At 34.1% G+C, this 26,109-nt stretch overlaps 1 protein-coding gene across 1 annotated transcript in view; it reads right to left on the reverse strand.

The window, feature by feature from the left end:
- LOC128993654 (uncharacterized) overlaps nucleotides 1–26,109 on the reverse strand; it is a 79,284-nt gene that overhangs the window by 25,678 nt on the left and 27,497 nt on the right. Inside the window, exons 2-3 of the mRNA XM_054417713.1 lie at nucleotides 17,467–17,601; nucleotides 9,636–9,748 (exon numbers count right to left, since the gene is read on the reverse strand). Coding sequence (XP_054273688.1) covers nucleotides 9,636–9,748; nucleotides 17,467–17,601 — 248 coding nt within the window. The remainder of the gene's footprint in view (nucleotides 1–9,635; nucleotides 9,749–17,466; nucleotides 17,602–26,109) is intronic.

Below are 26,109 nucleotides of genomic sequence, written 5' to 3' on the forward strand. Positions count from 1 at the left end.
TAAACTAGTTGACTTTTTCGTCTTAGTGCTTCGGTTCTACTATTTCGCTTTTGAGAACTCGTCTTGTATGTTTAGTTATATTTTAATACTTAACATATAATTTATTTTTGTAAAAATATACAACCGACTTCAAACGCTCTAAAAAGAATGAAATAATTTCAATAAAGTAAACTTTTGTATTAGGCAAGCTCACGTATTTTAAGTCGGCGCGGCTCTATGATGATTTTTGATACAAAATTGAAAGAGGGTGTCCATATTGCAGGTGACTATCTATAACTAAAGGTGTTAATCTGCATGTCTTTTTCATAGTTATGCGTTAAGTGTTATTTTATTGCCGTAATCAGAGATCGGCATTATAGTGGTATTAACGAGTATCTTTAAAAAGAATATAACGCATTTAAATGTTTCTAACTAGGAAAAGTAACGTTTTAATACTAAACTAGCTCCTTTTCCCTATCATAATATCAAACTAAATTATTTTCCTATTCATATAGAACATTTGTGTGTGTTATTTTCATAATGCATTTATTCTGAAGTAAACATAAAATACAAGAAAATATTTCCTTTAATATATAAACAAAACAGTTCAGTATATTTTTTATTTATTTATGTTATCCAGCTACAATTTATTGATTTTCAAAATACACACACAATATTTTATTTCAATCATATTTGCAGTTTGAGCCGCGCCGACTTGAAATACGTAAGCTTGCCTAATACAAAAGTTAACTTTATTGAAATTATTTCATTCTTTTTAGAGCGTTTGAAGTCGGTTGTATATTTTTACAAAAATAAATTATTTCATGATTTTTTAGTGACTGTATAATTTTCTATATATTAATTACTTGAGAATTTTTGATAAGCAAAACTGTTTGAAACAATCAAAAGTTCCACAGAACAATCATTATTTTAAAACTGCTTGAGTCACCTGTTCCGGTTACATAATCAATGCGTATAGATGTATAGAAATAAACATCTTTAGATATTCCTTAGGAAAGAAAGAGTTGTCCATTACATTAGGCCTAATGAAAAACTAATTGTCTTTTCTAGATACATTGAAATGTCAGACATCATCGTTTCCTGCAATCGGTGTACTTCTACATTATAAAAAGAAATACAGTAACGTCTCAAGCCTTTTGGAACAATATGAAAGTTATTCCTCAGCTACCAGCACTAAAAAATCTCTCAAAAGTGGAAAATTGGTCGTTAACACCATACTACCTTTCGTATAGTACCTTTGGAAAATATTATATGAAAGATTGGTTCAGCTAAAAGTGGTGTAAGTCATGAAAGGGGTTTTGTTTGCTCAAGATATAGCCTAGTCGAAATTGCAAATCATCTTCCTCTAGGACTTTCCGAAGCAGGCATAATAGTATTGATATGTTATAGTAACTGGGTAGAGAATATTAATAAACATTCCACATCTGCAAATGAAATATGTATATGAAAGATTGGTTCAGCTAAAAGTGGTGCAAGCCATGTAGTTGGTTTTGTTTGATCAAGATATAGCCTAGTCGAAATTGCAAATCATCTTCCTCTATGACTTTCCGAAGCAGGTATAATAGTATTGATATGATATAGTAACTGGGTAGAGAATATCAATAAATATTCCACATCTGCAAATGCATGTTTAGTAATTAAAATATTTAACACTTTTGAGACAATTGACGATTATGCACTGTCACACTTCTTAGGTCATGTAAGGGATAATTGCATTTGGTTTATATTTAGACCTGTTTTACGAATGCTTTGGTTTTCACAATAAACCTTAATTACTTGTCAATATCATACAGCTATTCACTGAAACATATATGTTTTTGTAAGTCAGAATATTCAATACTAAAAACAGAATTACTGTATACACAAATCAGGTCAAACGTTAAAATACACTTTTTATAGTAACCAAAACAAAATGCATTTTTCTCTATGTAATTCAGGCTCCATGGCAAGAAATAGTTTTCATGAAGAATTGTCTGTAGCTTCATTTAAATGGTTTCAACTAACAGCTGTAGGAATGTTATTATTATTTATTGCCTTCTCTGCACAAATGTAAACAATCTGCACAAATGTAAACAAAATAAATGTTGAATATTTAAGGTTTTCAGAATTTTTCACCGAAACAAATATTATACTTAAACATAATATATAAGGTACCAAATAGAAACTCTCCTGGTTATTTTGGTGGTGGAACCACACTGATCGGTAAAAGAATCACAGAGAAATTGGTGAACATACATAGAAAAAAAAAACATCGCAACAAACAAATTGAGAACCTCCTCCATTTGGTTTTGGTTGGTAGTGGGGAAGTCGGTTAATAAAAAGGCGTAAGAGAGTATCCGACCCAACGGTTTACTTTATGTTAATGCATCTATGCTTTGATAAATACCATTTGTGATTTGCAGATTTGAATTTAAAAACAGAAACTGAACTTTTAAGCATAAGAAAATCCGAGCTTCCATTTACTGTAGTCCGATCTTGATTACCCTCATTATCAACTATATTACTACAACGACCGCCCTATTATAGCAAACTTAATCATGAAGTTTAAACATGGTCTTGCTAGGTAATTGTTGATAATTGAGGTAATCGTGTTCATTAAACACGAGCGACTAAACTTCAATATCCTGCTGTGAAAGAACCAATAAATTTCCTGGGTTTCATTGACTTTGGATACTGAAGTAGAAATAGTTAATAAGCTACACACTTTAATTACTTTGACTTACTTTAATAAGCTACTTATACTCAAATAGAGCTCGGTTGACAGGTCGACTGCCTCTCATTTATTGTGCTGTTGGAGTCTTTTTCTGCTTTGGTTTTACATACAATGAATAATCCGATTCTTTTCTGCTTTGGATACTTTACCTTTGGATACTTGTGGAGATAACATATCTACAGACCAGCTGATGTAAGTAATTACTCATTAAACATAGTTGAAGGTCGTGCATTAATTGTGCCAAAGAGATCCTTAACTGCGCAAGCTTTGGAGTCCCAAAAATGTTCCTTAGTTGCGCCAAGCCCAAACCAGGTAGGGGTGAGTTACCGATAGAAGGATTAACCTTGTTTTCATGTCATCCTAACCTAACCTACCTAACTTAACCTAACTTAACTCAACCTAACCTAACTTAACCTAACTTAACCAAAACCTAACCTAACGTAACCTAACCTAACCTAACCAATTATACAGTCAAAGAGGGCGACCCCGTAATGAACTTATTGGGTGGCTTTTTAGAGTAGTTGGCGTAATTCAGGAATACCCGACTACCTAACCCAGTTGGCACAATTAATGCCCGCCAAAGTTGTGTCGTATGGGCTTCTCCATATATTGGGGGATTAGTAAATTTATAAACAAGTGGTAAGTGTCCCTTTTTACTCAAGGAAAGTTGACGAAACTTTCGGATCACTGATAAACAGACAAAATTAGTCATCAACCTGACGAAGTAGATTTCCATGATTTTTTAGACTTTTTTAGTTTAGTGTAACCTCTTGAACGTGTGTTTAATATTTATTAATATTTATTATTATGTTATATATTTAATAACCTTAACATGTTTTTCGCGTAGCATTATGAAATTTTATACTTATTTACAGAGCTTTCAGATGGGAAAACGAAGTTAAACTTCTTGCCTTGAGGCTAAAGTTCTTAAACATCAATTCAGAGTAGTAAGTTCACTTTCAATTATTGTTTTCAATTGTATTTTTCTTCTTCGTATATCTCAAAAGAGAGGTGAATTTCTTCATTTCACAGTTTAAAAACACAATTTGATGAAAGGAAAATTTTGAAATTCACTAACTCACCATACAGATGAATCGAGGTTATAAACCCTCGAGATGAATTCACCGACGACACAGCACCTTCACAGGTTTAAAGTGATAAGAGTGGTTAATTCAAGAGCAAACCGGTCATTGATGATAGTAGCTCGTGCGAAAGGCTGTATGGCATTCCGATTGTTCATGTAACATATACAGTGATAGCCAGGTCATTGCCGTAGGTATACCACAAGCTGCGACTAAGAATTAGCATTGTCGCCAACCTTGACGACATGGTCGTTTCAAGTAAAGCCTTAAAAATTTGTATGTTGTAGATTTTTTTATGTTGGCTACCCTGAATTCAAAAGAAATTTTCTTTGCATACGAAATCACATTGTTGTATTTAATTTAACTTTATCGAAAGAATAGTTTTGTGTTTATTTGTGTTTCATATCAAATGAATAAGTTTAATAGTAATCCATTTATTCAGTAAACAAGTGGCAATCTATTACAAAAGTCAATGCAAAAACAAAACTTAAAATGTATATACCTTTATTTAATGATGTTGTACAGTATGTTCCACAACACAATTGCTCAAACTTAAAACCTTAATTCGTTTAGTTTATTTTACCTATCGGCGTATTCCGTACCTGTCGATTAATATCAGAAATCAACACCAAAAGGCGTTTTGCTATTTATCACTTATATTTTAATTATAATTAAAATATAAGATTTTAATTATTATTATATTTAGTCTTGTGTTTATTTAACATCTTCATTGAGTTTGTTGAGGATTTTTCAAACTTATCTGTGCTGTTAATGGTAGTCTAATCAATTGTCCACGCCTTCAGTTTTCTAGCAATGAATTTGACTACTGAAATGAACTATTCATAGTCATAAACTACAGATGGACTTTTATTAGTTTTTGCTCCAATGAAAAACTAAATTAGTAGTTTCGTAGTCATATATCCTATATGTATACAAATGTTAAAAGTGTTATTGGTTTAGTCGGAATTAACACATATTGTTCATTTGTTGCCTTATATATTCAGGTAATCTTTCAGGAATTTCCTATGATAGGTTGGAAAAATTTTCTCTTTTACCTTAGAAATGAAAATAAACAACCGAGTAAAATGAAGAAACTAACACGAACCAGCCAAGTCTTGGTGGTTGAGTCCAATTCTAGGAAAGGTGGATTCTCTTGCTCCAAATTGATGTCATTTCCCACGATGGAGAAACCACAAGTCCATTTCTCCAAGTGCAATATTGGTGTTAAACCAGTAGAGAAATTGTCTTATTAAAGTTGGCATTTTACTGCAGGTTTTGCAAAACGGCTTCTTTGTAACAACAATGAAAACTAAGAAGTGTCGGTGAAAAGTTTGATGCTACCTTCGAATATTTAACATGATTTTAGTGGTCAATCCAAATAACGAAAAATATGAGAATCAACACAATAATAGCAGTGTAATAGATAAGCATGATAAGATTATCTTGAATTAATCACAAAACGAAACAACTTTCTAGGCTTCGAGGTTATATTTTTCTTCCAGTATGGTTTATTCAGTTTATTTCATTCATAAATAATATCATTGACTATTGGATACTGTTGTATTAATAGTTAAAGATAATATCGTAAGTCAGTGGTTACAGTACTTTATTGATTGCATCTGTTCCTTGATCAAAATCCATTTAATTAAATCCAAGTGTTAAATATTACCAAGGACATTTGGGGCCAGATTTAAGGAATCTAAAAGCTACTGAAAAACTACAGACTTTCTAAGGGTTAAACGGGCATCCTACTGGTTAAATGAGCACTATAACCATTCGGCCAACCAAAAGTATCTAACTCCATTTTATACTTATACTGTATTAATTAAAAAACTAACCCAAAGTATTGTATATTGCCTGAGTAATAAAGTGATTATAGTTGACGAGGTCAACAAATCCCCAATAATCCTACTTACCCTACAACAACTACTACTGACCTTACATGACCTTACACTTGATCCTACTGACTTTACATAGTTATAAACCAATCAAAGCTGATCCACGTACACGCTAATCAAAGCAATTTGAGTACATTGTTTCCAAATAAATAACACCCATCATCGTCACACTGTACTATGATTTCTTTCGTGCAACATTGTATCTTCTATTTTCCCAACAATGACACCCTGTATGTCATATGATTCTCAGGCTCCTGTCTATGATTATTTATGATGAGTATGATCACTCATGTACCTTGGAGGTCGTAATAACTTCCCACACATCACTCATGCTCATGTTCTATGCTGACTGCTCGTGCCATGCTCGTCTCGTGCTCGTGAGTTATGTTTGTAGAACCCAGTGACTCACGACGGGAAATGCTCGTGATCTTCGATTCAAAACGTGTAATTTTCCATTCAAAGTTCACGACCTCAGATTTGGCGCATAAACTAAGTAGGGTCTAATAGCGTACAATTTGCGCTGTGTGTTTTGGCTTTCTTTCCGGTGGAAATATTCAAATTTGAATATCGGGCCATGAATTGAGTATTCGAATATTTTGTTGCCATTCTGTTACATTGTTGGTAACATTACACGATCTTAACATTGTCTTTCCTCTCTGAAGAAAAATATTAAAACGCGATATCCAGCACGAAAAAATAATTTTATGAACAACGATTGGACATAGGCCTACCGTTGTTTTTGTCATTTGAAGGAGGTAAATTACATATCTGTCCACTGATGCGTTTAATTTCAAAATACTAAAATATTTTTAGATTTCAACTAATGCGTGTATGATGTACAAATACCATGTAATACATAATAAACACAATTATTAAAAATCAGCTATGAAGATTGTGAAGGGAAAATGTACAGCCACGAAAACGGCTATTGATTTTAACTTCACCTGTTTTTTTGTTTTGCGCTAGAAGTAAAATGATTACTTGAGCCCTGCTACGCATGTATCAATAACTACGGGTTTCCTGCGTAATAAAGAATTTTTTTCTACTGGTTAAATTGCAAAAAAACAATTATAGTATACAAATTAATAACAGAAATAAACAGAGTTTGGATGCTCAAAGAATGTCACTAATGACCAATGCCACCGTACTAGTATTAATGAGTGGAGAGTTTTTTTAGTAAGAAATAACTTCAAAATCGACGACAACCGTATGTACTTATCGACGACAACAATGTTATAACATTATCAAAGTACTGTAATCTTTTACACTTGATACACTAAGACTTTAACCTATAAACTTGGACATAGTGTTCCCATTCTATCTAAGGCCTTGGTTGCGTAAACAACCTCCCACATACTAATGTGATGTCACAAGTCTGTAGTTGGTTACAGGCCAGGCAGGAAACCTTGTAAGGATATAATCAAACACATGTTTAAAGCAATTACAAATTGTAAACATTCCAATGTACCGTAAGAAGCACTCGTAGCATATAGTACTTTGAAAGAATTACAGTAGTTGAAAATTACTTTCAAGAAACTATTTTTAATGTAGTTGGGTCATATGAAAAGAGCTTTAAATTTGGATTGGATTAAAATGTAGCTTAATTATTTTGTTTAAAATAAATAATGTAACCCTATAAGGACACATTAGGGAGACTACTAGTGGTGTATCAGCTTTAATAGTCCGGTAACCAGTAAGGAAATGCCTTGTTATTAATTATTATTATCAATTAGTAAAGCCAGTGTACCTCCTAAAACACTCCTGTTTTTATTTTTTAATGTTGCTATTTTCTAGTACTGTGTATCACTCTCTTTTAAGAAGAGTAACAAAAACCAAAGATGCTAAACATTTTGAATGATTAAAATTAATTTTGCATTTAGTTGATCGAAATTGTGTTCAAATATACTGTGAATTTTTTAGTGTTATACAAAAACAGAATGGTTATACAATATTTAAGTCATTCTTTCGGCCATTCTTATGATTAAGTCCAATGACGATTCGATTTAATTTTGGTTCGTGCAGTACACAATTAAACCTTTTAATCATACAAATATACTGATTGTTGGTTGAGGTGTCTACAAACCCCTATTGCATTCATTTCATACGACAATTTTGGAGTGGAAAAAACGTTTAAATAATGTTACCAACATTCACGAAATACGTTCACAAGTACGTCAACAAAGTTGACTCTATATTGATGCTATCTTGAATTTTAGTTCGAATAGAATTTAATTACTGTATGTAATCATTAAATTCTATTCGAACTAAAATTCAAGATAGCATCAATATAGAGTCTTATCAAAGGGTAAATTAATTTTGAACACTTAATAATTGAGTAAGTTTAACATTTTATTAGTACAGTAGGCGGTACATAACTTGTCAATCGCCCGCCAGTGGCGACATAGTTAATAACTGACCACACCATGTAGTGACCTAGATAGCTATAATGTGATGAAGGTTAGCAAGTTTCATTTAATGACATTGAATTACATAAACTACATTTTTTAAATGATTATGTAATCGTAAGTCCAGTGATTATTTGTATGGAATCTTAATGTTAGGCAGGAATGTAATTTTTTTTATGTAGATATATTTGGGAGCATATTTTTTGCTTCATTTGAATAATGACTCATTTAGTATTATGCATTTAAAAATAGGCCAGTAACTAAATAAAATAATTATATACATTTGAAAAAAATCTGTTTCTTTGATAAAAACAATTTTCCATGAAGTTTTTAAGCATTTTTTTTACAATATAGATAAATGTTAAAAACGAAAGAAAATAAATATAATAGTTTAATTGTTAAGTGGCAAGCTTAAGTTGACTATGGAAACTCTAGATTTGCCGTTCATTTAAATTCATCCGCCGAACTCTCGACTTCTGCCTTACGGCATAGATTAAACATAGGGAGTATGTTTAATCTATGCTTACGGTAACGACTTGAGCTATTTTAACTATGTTTATCTATAAACTTGCCAACTTTCCCTTAAAATCCACCAACGGCTTTATGGTAATTACTTCACTGTATCATAGACTAACAAACACTAGTAGCCTTCTCATCCCATTGTAACTTTTGAAGCCTGTTTTTCGTGTCTAGTTCATGTTGATGACAATGGGTGCTAGTGTCGAAAATAATATACTATATTTTTGGGGGTAATTTCATTATTTGTGCTTTACTGTTTGGTTATATAACTAAGGGACTACCTGATTATTTTTAACAATTAGATCGTTTTATTTGGGTAAACGAGGCTTTAAATAGCTTAAATAACAAGAAACAAATTGTAAACGATCCTAGTGGCACCGGACGGAACTAACAATTACATTGTCATCAGCTGATCCATAAGGATGTCAAATCTACTAAGCGAGTATGTTTTATCCATGCAAATCTACGGAATCGTCAATTTCAACAACTTCTTTCAATCAACGACTTCTACTTTCGATTCCGCAACCATACCATAAACTGTTACTTTATATTCCACTAACTAGCCGTGGTATTTTACATGAACATTACCACGGACCCTATCGCCATTTACGTCCCATGGAAATAATTATCTAATGTTACTTTAGATACAGCTACTGACCTACTAATTTAATTATGTATCAAAATTTCAACTACTTTGGATCCAATTTCCTTCTCTTCCCACTTCAACATCGATCTTAAGCACGGGTCACACTAGGCTACTCGTCAGCCGATGGTGATCAGCAGCTGGCACCAGCATCACCGGCTCACCAATCCAGGCTGAGTCAGCTCAGTGTCAGCTGCGAATTTTGTGGTCACATTAAGCTGACAGTCGCGGCTTCTTTCAATTCGTCGCTGATGCCAGCCTAGTGTGACCCGTGCTTTAGACTACTTAATGCATACAACTACCATTCATCGATACCCCCCCCCCCCAAACTTAAGTGCTAATTAAGTAGTTAAGAACTTAAGTAGAGCCACTGACCTCCTGGTTGTCCACACTGTTGGGGGCAGTTTGCCCATCTGTAGACCTTCTTCTGCTGCTCTCCAAGGTAGAAAGCGATTGTTTGAACCCGAGTTCATCTCCAATGCTGAGCCCTGAAAACACACTTCTGGTTAAAAACTGGGAAAAAAAACTTGTACATAAAGCTAATGAAGAATATTCTAAAAGAATACATACATAAATGGAGAGCTTTCTCAACTCAAATTCAGGATTTCCTTTTGTAGAAATACTCCAAGCAACATTTTTTCTTAACCGTTAGTAATTGGACTTGACAAGCGTTGCAGCGAAAACAGACTACTAAAAGAACGGTTTTCTATAATTGTATGAACAATTGACTTAAGGCCCGATTTCACCAAACTTTTAAACCGCCGTTAAGCCTTGCTCTAACTGCAGTTAGCTCTTAACTGACGAAATCGGATTTCACCACTCGCCGTTAGCGCTAGTTTAGACTAAACCGTCGTTAGATAATTAACTGCCCAATTTTGACCGGTTAACTTCTTTAATCTGTCGTTAAGTAAATATCAGCTGGTTTTAAGTTAAAAGTTTATATGGAAAGGCGAAATGGTAGAAGAGAATACGGTACGAATTAGCTTTTGAAAGTACTGTAAGTGATGTGATGGCAATGAAGAGTAGCCTATGTTGTTCGCCTAACTAGGTGGATAAGAGAAAGGGTTAATGATTTTAATAACAAAGATGAAATTGTTTTTTTATTATTAGATATGAACTATCAAAACGTTTAGCCTTTTTCTTAAGGAAATGAATACAAACCACTGTAGTGTAGTGGTTTGTGTTTAGGCTATCCCACATAGTGCATTGCTTTAGGTTATCCCACAAGGCTCTTAGTTAAGGCGTATGTCTGTGATCAGCGACCACATTGAACTGATTGGCGATCAAGAGCCGTACTCTTTTATCCCGGCTAAAAAGAGTGTCCCGGCTCTTCTACCAACATTATCAAATTTATTATTTCATTGTTCGAAAAAATAGGCTCCCTTTTCCTTCTCCCGGCTTTGGGTAACCCTAACCCAACATTCAAACAATTGTTTTGCGTTCGGTCAGACGTAAGTAAACCAAAATCTAAACCTAAATTGTCATTATTCTGCTAGTATTTTATAGAAAATAATTATTTTGGTGTTATCTACATTGTGTCTCGTTCTTGTAATTATTTTCACTCCAGTTTTTTTCACTACTTCAAATGTACCAAACTGGTTAGCGAACAAACAGAATATTGAACATCCCTGTAAAAAGTTGGATTGGTGAGTCTTGACTCGACCGCAAAACTCAACCAATTTGTTCCTCGAATATGTTTGATCAACATTGATTTGCCTTTAATTACTTATGTTAATTGTTTTGGTATTTATTCTTGCTTTCTGTTGTTATTTTGCTCAGAATCTATTGTATTCCTGTAAGCTTGCTGTCTCCAGTTTTGTTTTCACTACCTCATAAACACTGATTTATTTTCTAGCTTATGTTTACTTGCTCCCGTATCAGCCCGGTATTATGACAGTTCACTGCCACTGCCACCTGGATTTTACTCTAAACTCTCGTTTATAAAACCAGCGTTAGTTTTGACGCGTTTTCGTTGGTGAAACTAGATTTCCTTAACTGTGGTTTAAATCATCGGTTAGTTTTAACCGAAGTTTAACTAAACCATCGTTAGCAAGAATTTGGTGAAATCGGGCCGAGTCTAATTAAAATCAGGATTTGTCACTATCTAAAGTTTGCATGAATTGGCATTACTTCAAAAAATGTACGCAAATATTCTTGTGACATTTCAGATTACTTTGGTGTATAATATCACTATTGAGATCATAACATTATGCTATGATGGGCCATTATGGGCCGCTAAAATCCCCCTTAAAGTTTTGTTCTCAGCTTAGGCAAAATACACACAAGTTGTAATTGAAAAAATATTACAAGTATGTGTAATACTGTATTCGTGGACAAAATGTTCAATTTATTTTAATTTGTTTTTTATCTGAAGCCAACCAGTAACAACAATAAATTGTAAATGAGTTAAATTAAGAAAAAATGGAAATTAAAAAAAATACACAAAGATAGATGCAGTCTACTTAAGAGTAAATTTATTCTAATGTAGACATTTTAAGTAAAAACTACATCCAAAGCTTATTCGATAGCACAGCATATTTTAATTACTATAGTTAATTTGTACTTAAACCCCAAACCAAGATGTTTCTGCAAAACCATTACTAAGCGTCAACATTTTTACTTGTATACAATTAGTGCAAGTAATAATCTAAAAGCTCAATCGACCTGCGCCTATTATGGATTGTTTGTTTATTACTCCCGCAAACCAGTTGCATGCTTATCTCAATGTTTGCCCATTACCAAGGCTAATAATTAGCAACAAACTACAGTAATTAAGTAATAGCCGTGGGAGCCATTACTTTGTAAACTACTGCAGTAAATCTGGTTGTTTCTTAATTGTGGAGACAGTTTTTGGGGTAGGCAATTTTTAAAATTAGTTATTCTGTTTTGTGCATATTGAAAAGAATTTGTACACTATACTACGGTTATTATACAAGTTTAGTTAAAGTGTTACTTAAAACATTTTCAAAAAACACCCTGAATATCGTTTTGAGTTCTTTTTTACTTTTAGGAACTACACGTCATAGTAAAATTCCAACTTGTAATTTTTCACATAACCTTCTGAGTACATACAAATTTCTATAAGTTAAAAGGGATTTTCTCTGATCTATAATAGTAGAAGATTTATCTGTTTTAACAAATTTACTAGATTGCCTAATTTGAGTTGTTATTAATCTAATTAAAAGGTCATAAAAGCACAAAAATACGTCAAATAACACTTATAATTATATATTTACATTTTTACTGTTTACTCACAAGACACATATAAGATACATATAAAATGTGATAAGTGGTGATCGGTTTTGATTGGAAATCATCATCAGGCCCAATAGTCGAATAATAGGCTACCGTACCCATTCACCTATTCTTATAATGATTGGAGTGTACCTACAATCAAAATCAATCACATCTTACCCCCTTTATTCGTATGTACCGTCTTGTGAGTAAACCGTATAAGTGTACATCTATTATTATAAGTGTAATTTGACGTATTGTTGTGTTTTTAGGTAATTTAATAACACGTACGATGCTGATCAAGAAGTTATTCAATTAAAATGTGTACAAAATGGATACTTATTGAATGATCGTGATTAGTTGTGGGTAGACTTCTGCAACCTTGTCATTTTGAGAAACCTGTTTAAGTCTTACGGCACATAAACTTGTTCTATAAAAAGGTAATTACATTTTCAAACTACTCAACTACATGCAAAATGTTATGGGCAAAGAGGATGTTAAATACAAGGATCCATGTTGTTCAAAGGTTTATTGCGGACATTTTCCATCACGAATGTAAAAAAAAAAAAAAAAAACAATACACAACGTTTCGGGATCTGGAATCTGATCCCGTCTTCAGGTGAAAAAACTTAACTAACACATTACAACTAACAATACACAAACGCCCAACCTAAGTTGGAATACACTACCGAGGGTAGTAGTCAAAAAATATGCACTGTATAGCAGTCAAGTCATGATACAACATGCAATTAATAACAAATCACAAAACACTATAATCTATAAAAGGTTTACGTACAAAAAACTCACACAATGGAACACTAACAACACCGTACGCTATGACTCCACCAATGAGACTGAACCAACATGGCTGACCAATCGGAAACACGGAGACAACAGAAATGGCTTCCGGTCCCTGGAAAAGTAAAACCAACAAAATGGCGGAGCGATGTACGATGCCGCAAGATGGGTGTTAATTATGTTTATTCATATCACGAGTTTTACTACGAGTTAACATAACGTGCGAATTTTGAGTACGCAATAAACCTTTGAACAACATTAACTCACCATCACCAACAATGAACTTCAAACAAAGAATTGATTCTCGGTAGGGACAAGGATCCAGTTTAGTGAAACCACTTTCACTAAACTGGATCCTTGTATTTAACGATCTGAGATTAGAAAACTCAGTGATGTCATCAAACTTGTAATGTTTTGAGTTCAGCGTTGCATAAATTTATTTGGATACAGAAGCATTGATATTCACAGTAATGTAGTAATTCCAAAATTCAAAAATAATAGAGAATAAATAAAGACATTATGTGGTGGTTATGCGAATGTACTTATATTACTGGATTATAAGTAAATTTGAGAATAAATTAATATAAGCTTCGATGGAGTTACTTGAGAACTTTTTTCTTGTCCTCAATTAAATTGGCGAATCGAGGGGACGGGATGGTTATGTGATGGGATACATACTGATAGCCACGATCTTTATGGCCCTCCAAAGCGTCTTGATAGTAACGGTATTTAATGGGCGTTAGGAAGGGTCAGTTCAGTATCATGATCCCACGACAACGGGGCACGGTAGCTGGGAGGAATCTAAGAGAAACGGGAATTCGATTTTCCCTCACTGAACATAGCAGACATAGGTATGGATATTTTTAGTTTGTAGGAAATATGTTGATTTAAGCCACAGTACAACGGCTACTCTGATGGACAACACTATACCTTATACATTACATAAACTTGACCTTCAATTTCATTCGAAAAACATATGGTTAATTTTTAATTAGTATGTTAGAACAAACGGAATTTATTTTTGGAGGGTCTAGAAATTACCCCTTTTGTATGTTTGTATATGTACTAGGTTTTTGTAACAATTTGACAATACTTTAATTCGCAACAGGGAGAAAAGGGAGCTTAAATTTCCCGTTTTCCCTGTAAGCTCCCATCCTGACAACGTCTACCTGGCCCGCCATCGTGGCTATCAGGACACCAGATGAATTCCTCTCAATAATCATAATTTGTGAAACTAATGGCTAACAGGATGCCTCGGTGTACCATACAAATTCGTGGCCGTCAGCTAGGACGGTAGGAGCCACGTGAGAATTTATTACGTGCATGTTCTAACACGTCCGGACGTGACGCACTGCACGGTACACCTAGCACGTCCTCTAGGTCACAACTACGTGATACTCAACTGTATCCTTGACCTAGGTCAAGATAACACGGTTTACGGTCTTTTCAGATCTTGAAAACTTTAATAGTTCTGTAACTGCCCTCTCAACATTTTTTGTGTGTAAATTAACCGGTGTGCAGACCTTCGGATTTGTTAAATTAAGTCTTCCTATTGGTTCAAAAGATGGTCCCAGGATAAGATGAATGATTATGAAGAATATAATTTGTGAACACGGCCTTGTATATTAAAAAGTAACGTTGTATTCAGAATAAATAAGTCTATCTGTACATATACAGAAATTGTTGTAGAGCTTGTTTAAAGGATTATACATTTTTACTGTAGAAAAGATTATTGCAGAATTTACCAAAATATGTTAAAGTGTATGTTTTATTTTAAGAAACCATCCGTGTTGTATTTCAGTTACATATCGAATTATTACTTTACTATACAATTAACTCTCTGCTTAAATATATAGACCTACACATTCGATAATTTGGATTGAAAAAACAACCCGTTCACTGACAGCCAAGATACTGAAATTTAAAAACCAATAGTATTTATTTACTTTATTTTTTCCCAAGCCAAAAACCTCTTAAAAGCTACGTTGGCTCTGAAAATATATAAATTATTTAAAATTGTAAGTCTAATTTAATTTTACTGGATTAAACACGCCATTTGACTGTAGACATCCATCATGTATATAGCCAATGTATATAAATGTCAATCGATGTATAGACATAGATAGAGACATTTAATAAATTCCCAATCGACCTAAAAATATTATGTAATGTTTAAAATATCATCGCAAACTTTGGAGACTTGAATGAGTGGGAAGACTGACTTCTCTCTCAAATATCTTGACATTATAAACGTGAGGTTGTTCTACTGGTCTCCACTAGGCTTGGTGTTTAGTTGCGAAATCTGGTAATCCAGACACCTTGGAAATCCCAGCTGATGAGAAAATCTACTAGTATCAGCTGTGAATCAGCTGTTTGCCCTTACATCAGACAGATACGGTATATGACACACTTTTGCAAGTGTGATTTTCCTACCATCTGCAGTATCATTCATCTTATTGTAGCAATCCCTCGCTAATCCGTACTAATTGGACGGTTAAACTCCAGTCAGCGAATCGGACTGATATTGGGGATTGTTTATTCATCTCCAGTTTCTAACCATTAAAATGCTACTGACTTTTCTCGAAATGCAGCGAGATTCGGGTGCCCTTTCGGTACCCCTTCTGTAAACGCCTTTAACAGAAAAAATCTAATAGTGTGATCTAAACTTTTAAGGAAAATATTAACTGTGAAGAAGTTAGTTACAGAAGCTTTGAAAACCATGATCATACAATTTATATGGGGCAAATTTAAACCAAAATATAACTCAATCATGAATGGATGTTGACCATGGTGAGTTACCTTAATTTGACTCACTTAGACCATCTATTTCACTAACCAGAACCATTTTTTATGACTATATTTTGTCCAGATATAACTGAGAAATATGTTCAAATGTTACTGAGAAATTTAAACTTTAAAATCTACAATTTTTCTCAGGATTTAGTTACATTCTGATTACCATAGTTGGGCACTGCACTGCATACTAATAAATAAACGTGAGCGTAAAACTTTATAATTTAGAATGGCACATTCTTTGTATTGCTGAATTAAATTTTAGGAAATGGTTGTCAAATGGATGTCCTGATGAAGTGGACTGTTTTAATGGGGTCCGGATGGATGAGGACTTGCGTCTGATGTTCTAAACAAAAAAGGAAACATTAAGATGGCCAGAAGCACACTTCTTCCACATTCTTTCCCAACCTTTATTAACCCAGAGAATTTTTACCACGTTATCCTTATTGCAAGGGGAGCTATTAGCTCTTCTTATTTGGTGGTTGTGATGATTGCACGAAGCTAACTTTCTAAATGATGAGGAAATCTTTAAGGAAATGTAAATACAGTTCTAATTAGAGTGACCGTCCATTTTTTAAATTATCAATGTGGGTATAATCTGAATATTTAATAGGTTAAAGCATAGATAAAAGGAGTATAAAGGTTAAAATATGTATTTAAACACATAAGTTTAATAAGATGAATATTTCCAATGCAGAATATGCAATACATATTTCCAATGCATGATATTAATATTGGTTCATTGAAAGATATCAATTCCTTTGTAGGACCAACAAATTATATAAATGTAGCTCCTCCAATTATTTTAAGGTTTAGTGTTGCATTTTGTACATTTTTTTACTAGTCTGAAATTGATAAAATGTTATTATTATTTCATATTTAAATGTAGCTATATTGATCTCAAAATGTATAATTATATGATATTTACATGTTTTTTATATTTGCTCCAAATACAGTGCATTATTGTTTATTCTAGAAATTAAAAAAATATAGGCCTTTGGTAACAGGTACAACAGTATCTCAAGTTTGAGGCTTAAGACGATGAATTTGTTATCAACTTTGGGGTTAAACCACGGAGTAAGCTAAGTAGACACAAAGTAATATCTATTACCTACATTACATCTTGAGGTTAAACCTAATCATAAGCAACCACCATAGTACCAAGTTAACCAAACACAAAGTAATGATTAATCATCTCTAGTTTGAGGTTAAACCTAATCACAAGTCACCACCACAGAGTAAGTTAACCAGACACAGAGCAATATCTAATCACCTCAAGCTTAAGGTGATTGCTACAAGCCACCACCATAGAGTAAGCCAACCAGACACAGAGTAATGTCTAATTACCTCAAGTTTGAGGCGTAAAGACGCAGAACCTTACCGAGTCCGACGTATCCTTTGACCCCACCAAGGTTCCTCACTCGGAAAAGCCCAGATTTTTTAAAAGCACAGTTTAACGTGAAACCAAAGTCTGATTCGAAAACACAGGTGCTTTGACAAACTCGACACGTCAGCCCTGAAAAAGAACATTTCAGTTAGCTGCAAGTTTTACAAGTTTTCGAGAGTGAGGGCCCGGTCAAGTTTGTCTTGGTAAAGTCAGTGTGTGATGTTTTTGGTATTTGTGCCAGTTTAGGGGTAGTACTTAAGGTAATTATATTTTTGTGTTTTTAGTAAAAGAGTAAATGTGCAGAGGTGTAGTCAAGTTAGATAGTTTTGGTAAACGTCAAAAGAGTAAAATTAATATTTAAAAAAATTGAAATAAAAACCATATTTTTTGGACGTTTGTTAAACAATTACGGTATATTTAAATTGAAAACACGTTTGTTAACCTTGCAATTTTGTATACAAAACCGTTTACTATGTTTCAAATTGAACTTTTTTGGTGGAAGCCACTGTTACATAAAATTTATGTTGTTTTTATAATATTTTAAGGCTGAATTTGGAAATTTAAAACATTTTAAAAATAATTTCCAGCTTTGGAATTTAGTTTTAAATTGTTTATGTTGATTTAACGTAACCTAGCCTTGCGATAATGGTCTTGATTATGGTACACGTAAACATACAAATTTGTAATTTTATGATATTGTTTGATTTGAGTTTGATTTGATTTCACTACTTTGCCTGTTATTGAATAAATAATTTTAAAGAGAATTATATTCAAACTGAGGTAACTATATTTAACACGTATGCTAATCGAAAGTTTGATAAATGTAAAATCAAAAGTATAAAATAGTATTTTTTTTTATGAAATATCTAAAGAAAAATCTATCCCTTCCCTAAACTGTGTGCATACGATGTCGCCACATATTTATTCGGTGTCTGTAAAAAATACCGATAACGTCAGTAAGGCAATTTACTAACCAATCTGAAAGTGCGTTGTTGGTTAGTCAATATGTTAATATCCCAAAAAGTTAGGCATAGGAAGGTAAAGAGACAGTGAAGAAAGGAAGATAAAGTAATTTTAAAGTAAAGTCAGTAAAAATAGGAAATACAGAGTATAGAAGAAAAACACATTAACCCTGAAATAACATAACATCACAAATCATAATGTGCTAAAAAGTTAAAAATACCATAACAATCCTTTCAAGATTCAATGATTCATCAAATTTTATGTAAAAATAAAACTATAAATTGTTAAGCTTACTCAATAGTGCAATTATTAGATGCACTGTAGTGTGTATAAAACGGAATTAATATAATTTTTAATGTTTATATTTCCACACATTTTCAACGTTTTAGCACATTAATATTCACAGTTTTAATATACAAGGTATAAAATAATTCCAACCAGCCAGAAACTGATTTCCTGTAAGTTTTTATATACAAAGTGTTACAGTGCAAACTCCTCAGAATATTTTATTAATTTATGTTTAATTGTCTATGAAAGTTATTAAAATAAAAAATATCTAGAACATTGATAAGAAGACCCTCAATAACAAGTGGCCCTTGATAACAAGTGTCATTTTCAAATACCCATGATTTTTTATTGCCCTTAAATGCATGTTATTGCAAACCTCTATAAGGAGTCAACCTTGATAATAAGTCATATTTGATCATCCCCATAAGGGTCTTCTTATCAAGGTTCTACTTTATTATCTTATTTCGATAAAGTCAATTGTAAAACAACATGTATAAGAAAAATAGAAGTTTTACTGATATTAACAAATCTCCTTTGACCCACATTATTATCACTTTTGTTGCATGTGTTTGTTGTTGAACAACTAAAATAAAATAAAACTTGGAGGAGAAGTACCTTCAACTATAGATAATCTATGACATTCAATGAGATAAAATAGATATACTAATAAATAAAAATAGATTAATAGACTAATAAATAATCAATAAAATATTCTAATTAAAATTTAGTGAAATATTCCAATGGTTACTTTAAATTAAAACAATAGTTTATGCTGGGATATATAATTCAGTATCCAAAGTTAATGGGAGTAAATGTGAATTACAAATCAACAAAGGCATATCCAACATGGAGATAAACGCTTTGACCTACAACTTGGTCATGATCCAAATCACTCATTGTTGTACGCGTTTAAAATACGATTTCTCGTAAGTGCTATTTGAAACGCCGCTAAACAGACCATTGTCTTCGCTGACCTTTGTACTGACATATTTAAATTCAACTGTCGTATGAGTATTAGGTGGAGAGAGCTCTCAAGCGTCGGGAAAGTTCTCATGCCTGAGATACCTATTTTTGTTGTCTCAGCGTAATCGGATTGTTAATGCTAATATATAAATGGCTGGGTTTACGTTACATTAAGTAGCTGTGAATGATGTAATTTTTAGTTGAACGTAAGGAAAACTTGAAGTAGAACATTACTGTTTTTCCTAAACACCAACACTATACAGTAGTTCCACCAATTTAATCATTATTTCCACTCACACGCCTTTTAAAAGGTCTTCTCTAGCATTACATTTCATTCAAAGACAATATAAAATGTGTATATACTGTGGAACCTCGCTAACAACACCTTCAATAGCTAGTAATCCTTGGTATCAAGTGTAATTTGCAACATGTTATAACCAAATACATGTTATTGATTAGGGGATTAATATCACAAACTCTAATATCAAAGTCAACCTCGATATCAAGCATTTTTTTATAATCCCCAGGAGAGTATTGTTATTGAGGCTCTAAGTGTAGTAGAGGTGGAATTCTTGGAAAATATAGCATGTTTGATGAAATGTTAAATATTGTAATTTATCATACAAAGGAAGATCTCTTTTTGGTTAATGTCCGATATGTACTTGATTTCAACGTTGTCAGTTACGTTTTTAAAGTCAAAACCATGATTGCATTCTTTATTAGACTTAAATGGATCTCTGTCAAATAACAAATTCTATAACCTTCCACGTCACCGGGAACATCCCAGTCTCATCTTCAAAAGTCCAATCCTCGGATGGTCCGGATCTTAATTATTACAATTCGACCACTTCCTTCTTGAGCCCTACTGACCTCCTTGGACGACCTTGGTCGCGCCCGGCAGCTTTTACCGCTCAAACATAACAGCTTTCTCTATGGCGCGACTTCCTCTCGCATTCCTCTATGTCCGGTCATGGGACAGCCACTCCTGGACTACCGGTCTGGGGCGTCCGAGGAGTCAAACGGGTCCTGGACGAGGGAGTCAGACCAGTCTGGGGTCAGACGGGTTATAAAGTGAGGTTTGGGGATTTAGAAAGGTCATAGAAAAGAGTTGGGAGAAAAATATGTCTGTGGTTGACATTTTTTGGGTTGTAATTTCTCTGCATTCGTTCCTACTTTGACTGGATGTGGGGAGTTGGCTGGTGTATTGGTAAATACCCCCGCCGCAGCAAACCTGCAGACTAAGCGAATTTCAACTTGTCTGATTACATTTTTACTCAAATATTTCCATAAATAAGACATATTTATTGCCTGTTTAAATAACATTAGATTTAACAAGTGCTTAGGTTTGCTGCTACGGGGAAGGTAAAAAGTGTTTTTTTGACCATACGTGAATAGTATGGGATGAAATAAATAAATTTGCCAAATTTTATCAATATATATCCATAAACAAGTAAACTACAACAATTTTTATTTTCTCCATAAGAATAACATGGGAATTTTAAATTTTTGAATTTTCTCCGTGACCGTTAGGCATACAACAGCGCTTCAATATACTAAATTATTTCTTTTTTTAAGCTCTACAAAACGGTTTAGAAAAAAATTACAAAATTTTTTGTTTTTAGGGTAAAAATGGGAAAAGCACATTTTTACCCCATAAAACCCCCCATAAACCCCTGTTCCCATGGTCTGATTAGGCTGGATCGCGAACTCGTTCGAATAAACGTAGGTTTACACGTTTGTACCAAATTTCATCAAAATCTGGTCATTTTTGCTTGAGTTATCGCGCTAACGGACACATATATCTAATATATAAAATTCTCGTGTCACAGTGTTTGTCTGCAAACTCCTCCGGAACGACTTCACCGATCGTTATGAAATTTGGTGTGTAAATTCTGTAGGTATGCGAATTGGACGTAAACTATTTCCCGTTTCGAAATTCTTAAAAGGGCTCCGCCCCAGTGGCTCTGGAGTTTCCCATGTTAACCTTATGAGAAATGGAATTAATGAATCTTAACAGCTGTTTCAATTAAACAAGTTGGTTCTGTTCTATGATGTCCAATAGCATTAAAGTTACAAGGATTACCAACAGGGTGCAGCACTATTATTTCTTTTACATTTATGACAACAGCTAATTTGCAACCAAAAGGTGAGTGAGCGTAGCGAACGAACTTCAACCTGGAGGCGAGTTAGCGTAGCGAACGAGCTAACCTGAAGGCAAGTGAGCGCAGCGAACGAGCTCCAACCTAAAGGTGAGTGAGCGTAGCGAACGAGCTCCAACCCAAAGGTGAGTGAAAGTAGCGAACGAACTTCAACCAGGACGTGATTGAGCGATCATCTTGAAAATTAAACGTAACGGTACTTTCTTTCCATCGGTCTGTCTTAGGGGAAACCTATAACTTAGGCGATACGAAGTTCGCCGGGTCAGCTAGTCTAATATATAAAATTCTCGTGTCACAGTGTTTGTCTGCAAACTCCTCCGGAACGACTTCACCGATCGTTATGAAATTTGGTGTGTAAATTCTGTAGGTATGCGAATTGGACGTAAACTATTTCCCGTTTCGAAATTCTTAAAAGGGCTCCGCCCCAGTGGCTCTGGAGTTTCCCATGTTAACCTTATGAGAAATGAAATTAATGAATCTTAACAGCTGTTTCAATTAAACAAGTTGGTTCTGTTCTATGATGTTCAATAGCATTAAAGTTACAAGGATTACCAACAGGGTGCAGCACTATTATTTCTTTTACATTTATGACAACAGCTAATTTGCAACCAAAAGGTGAGTGAGCGTAGCGAACGAACTTCAACCTGGAGGCGAGTTAGCGTAGCGAACGAGCTAACCTGAAGGCAAGTGAGCGCAGCGAACGAGCTCCAACCTAAAGGTGAGTGAGCGTAGCGAACGAGCTCCAACCCAAAGGTGAGTGAGCGTAGCGAACGAACTTCAACAAGGACGTGATTGAGCGATGCGAACGAGATCATCTTGAAAATTAAACGTAACGGTACTTTCTTTCCATCGGTCTGTCTTAGGGGAAACCTATTACTTAGGCGATACGAAGTTCGCCGGGTCAGCTAGTATATATATATAAATATATATATTGTAAGAAAGGGGATTAACCCCGTACCCACGGTGCTCATCTATGCAGACACTCTGTTCACATTACACTTAGTCGACCAGTTGGTGTGAACAGAGTTGAACAGTAGCATGAGCATCGATTTACAAATTCCTTTCCCAGCTGATGTGAGCTAGGCGATGACCGGTAGGGCTGACTTCCAAGAAACACCGTTAACCTATTAGCCACACACCCTATCGGTAATCAGCCAATGAGAAGGGCTAATGATGAAGATGGAGGGGTCAAGACTCTTGGAGCTGGAGGATCTGAAGGAAAACATCGAGGAGATCACCACGGGCCACCGGAGAAAGAAGATCGGGAGTTTGGGAGTGCGTGTATCGGTGTGTGTGCTTCTGGGACAATAGACAGTATGTAGAAAGAATAAAATATCTAACTAAAACTTTGTCAAACATAAAAGTCATATAATTTGTCAGTAACTAATTCTTTTAAATTTTCAATTGATTTTCTTTTCTTGTAAATTTAACGTTGTAAATTAATTTATCTTATTATTGTTGTTTTTTGCCTTTTCTAAGTTTTCTTTTGCTGTTGTAACACTTTGTTACTTATGTTGTTTTTCTAAATTTAAATTTTTGTTCATTACACGTTGAGTAACACCCTTAAGCAGTCTTATGTCTCATTAACCTAACACCTCTTGACTAAGCTAAGCGAGTGAATCATTTTAGGAAACTTAAGCTTAAAGTGAGGCATGGGACTCGCATGGTGGAGGCGCCGCACGGCGAAGGCTGTCTTTTCGTTTTTAACTAAACAATAACGATCCTACATTTATTTTAATAATTTATCTTGAAACAAATTATATGACTTGTGAATTATTTTAGTTTATTTATAGTCAATTATAGTCACTTAAGATAATATCAGACTCACGAATCGTAAATTGTATAGGGTGTTAGTTTAAGATAAAACTTAAAGATTATGAACAAAACAATATAGGCCACTAACTCAAATAAAAACACGTATCTTAGCTAGGCCCATAACCTTAATAAAACCACCAAATGTAACAATAGCTTATGTAGGTTTGTCACATTACTAAAACTTAAAAGATAATTTATGGATTTAGATTTTGAAATTGTTAACATTGACATATATAGCTTAAACAAAACTGAGGCTTTACAACTAGCTTGTCAATATAAAATACAACTCCCACCCATCCCTGAAACCGAAACCCTAGCCAATCTAAGAACAAAATTAGCTTTCACCAAAGATGTTTTCAAGACTGCATTTAGACATCCAAGTTTTGCTGAGGCATTAACAGACTTGTTCTTTAACAACAAACTAGAAGACAAAACAAAAGAACAGTTTAGAGATTTGCTAAAATTCAAGAAAATCCTTCAAGAACCAACATATGATACTATAAACACTTCTGACGACCTAACACAACCTAAACCTGAACATTCACAAAACCTTTATGAAAACAGGTCAATAATAGAACACGAACAATTGTTACATAGCTTTAATTCGTTAAACTTAAATCAAGAAACCCATCAAAATCACAACCAACCAGAAACCCCTAACACATCAACACAAATAGCATCTCACCCTAAATCATATATAACCAACAAAAACATGGCTGATGAGTCAAAAGAGAAACTTCCCCTAATAAAAGCAGGCACATACTCAGGTCTTCCTTCAGAAGATGTACATGAATTTATTCAAAAATTCAATATTGCATCAAGGTGCAACCATTGGTCCGAAAAAACTAAAATTGAACTTTTCCCCACACACTTAACTTCTACCCCGTATAAATGGTTTGCACTCTACAAACATGAAAACAATGAAACTAGTTGGGCAAACCTAGAGTCTGAGTTTATTAAAGCATTCAGCCCAGTTGCATTAATTGATGACTTACAGACGGTCCTTGAAAATCGAACACAAGGAGAAAATGAATCTCCAATGCAATTCCTATACGAAATCATTCACCTTTCCCACAGAATAGATCCCAATATGAATGATGCAAAAATAATAAAATTCGTAATTCAGGGAATAAAACCGGAGATTTGTAATGACCTAGTGAGAATGGAAAACAACTCACTTAAACAGCTAAACGAAAATCTGCTAAAAATTGAATCTCAAAGAGCTATTAGGAATAAAAATCAGAGAAAATACCAAACCTCAGCTGAACGCGTTACCCTAATAAAACCTAAACCAAAATCGGTAACGTATGAAACTGACGAATTAGACAACTTAAAATTAGAACTTAGGGACATAAAAGATACATTATTAAGCCTCAAGGTCAAACCTGATGAAACAAACTACCCTAGGGACAACCCACACAAAGAAACTTATCATCGTTCAAGATCCACACAAAGAAGAGACATTTCCCCTCATCCCAGATATGACAGGTCAGCTGAAAAATATAGGCCCAGAAGCACTTCTCGAAACTCACAAAATTTATCGAGAAGCTCTTCACCTCACAATTCACATCACTCCAACAGACAACCTATTCCAAGAACCAGATTAGATTATAGATCACCACACCGATCACAAAACACTCCACTCTTTTGTCACATATGTAACAAAAACAATCACGCCACAGAAAATTGTTGGTACAATGCTAGAGCTAACCGTAGGAATCCAAAATACTCAAATACACCTTCCAAATTTTGTGCATATTGCAAAAGAAATAACCACACCATTGACCAGTGCTTTAGGCGTCCTGCTAAAAGGGAACAGTTTCCAAAAAACTTCTAAAGCAGGGAAGTCAACTACCACAAAATAGATATTTGGCTTCCCAAAATAAACAAACACACACGAGATATTTCTGGAACACAACTAAACGTTTCCCACATTTCAACAAATCATCAATCTTAGAAGCATCCAATAATTCAAAATGTAATATGTTTTCACCATTAAGCCCTCAATACCAATACAACTTTCCAACAATTGAGGATTCGTTTCGTGTAAAACATAAAGTTAAAGTAACCCCAATAACTAAATCACTTCCTCCAAGAACCACAATAACATCAAGAAATATTCAACACACACAACTCGAGAACCAGACCAACATCATTCCTACAGCTACGGCTGAACCTAGGACGACCTTAAAACTTAAAGTGACTTAAAGTGAGGCATGGGACTCGCAATATATACTGTATATATATGAATTTGAACGGATGGTGTTTTTGGCCTCTAGGGACCTCAAAATGAAAAAAAAATCGGTCCCGCGTCCAGGTCTTACCATGAGTACTACGGTAATAGCTTATTCCCTATATGGGAAATTCGCTAAAAAACGGGGGTTCAGTCCCTGAGGTCTGGGTTCAAATCCTGTATATCACCAATGGAGTTTATCGAAGATAATGCCGA

This window comes from Macrosteles quadrilineatus, unplaced genomic scaffold, assembly GCF_028750875.1.
Source record: "Macrosteles quadrilineatus isolate MER2022 unplaced genomic scaffold, UCM_ALF_1.0 Scaffold_4__1_contigs__length_99947679, whole genome shotgun sequence".
Classification (NCBI taxonomy): Eukaryota; Metazoa; Arthropoda; class Insecta; order Hemiptera; family Cicadellidae; genus Macrosteles; species Macrosteles quadrilineatus.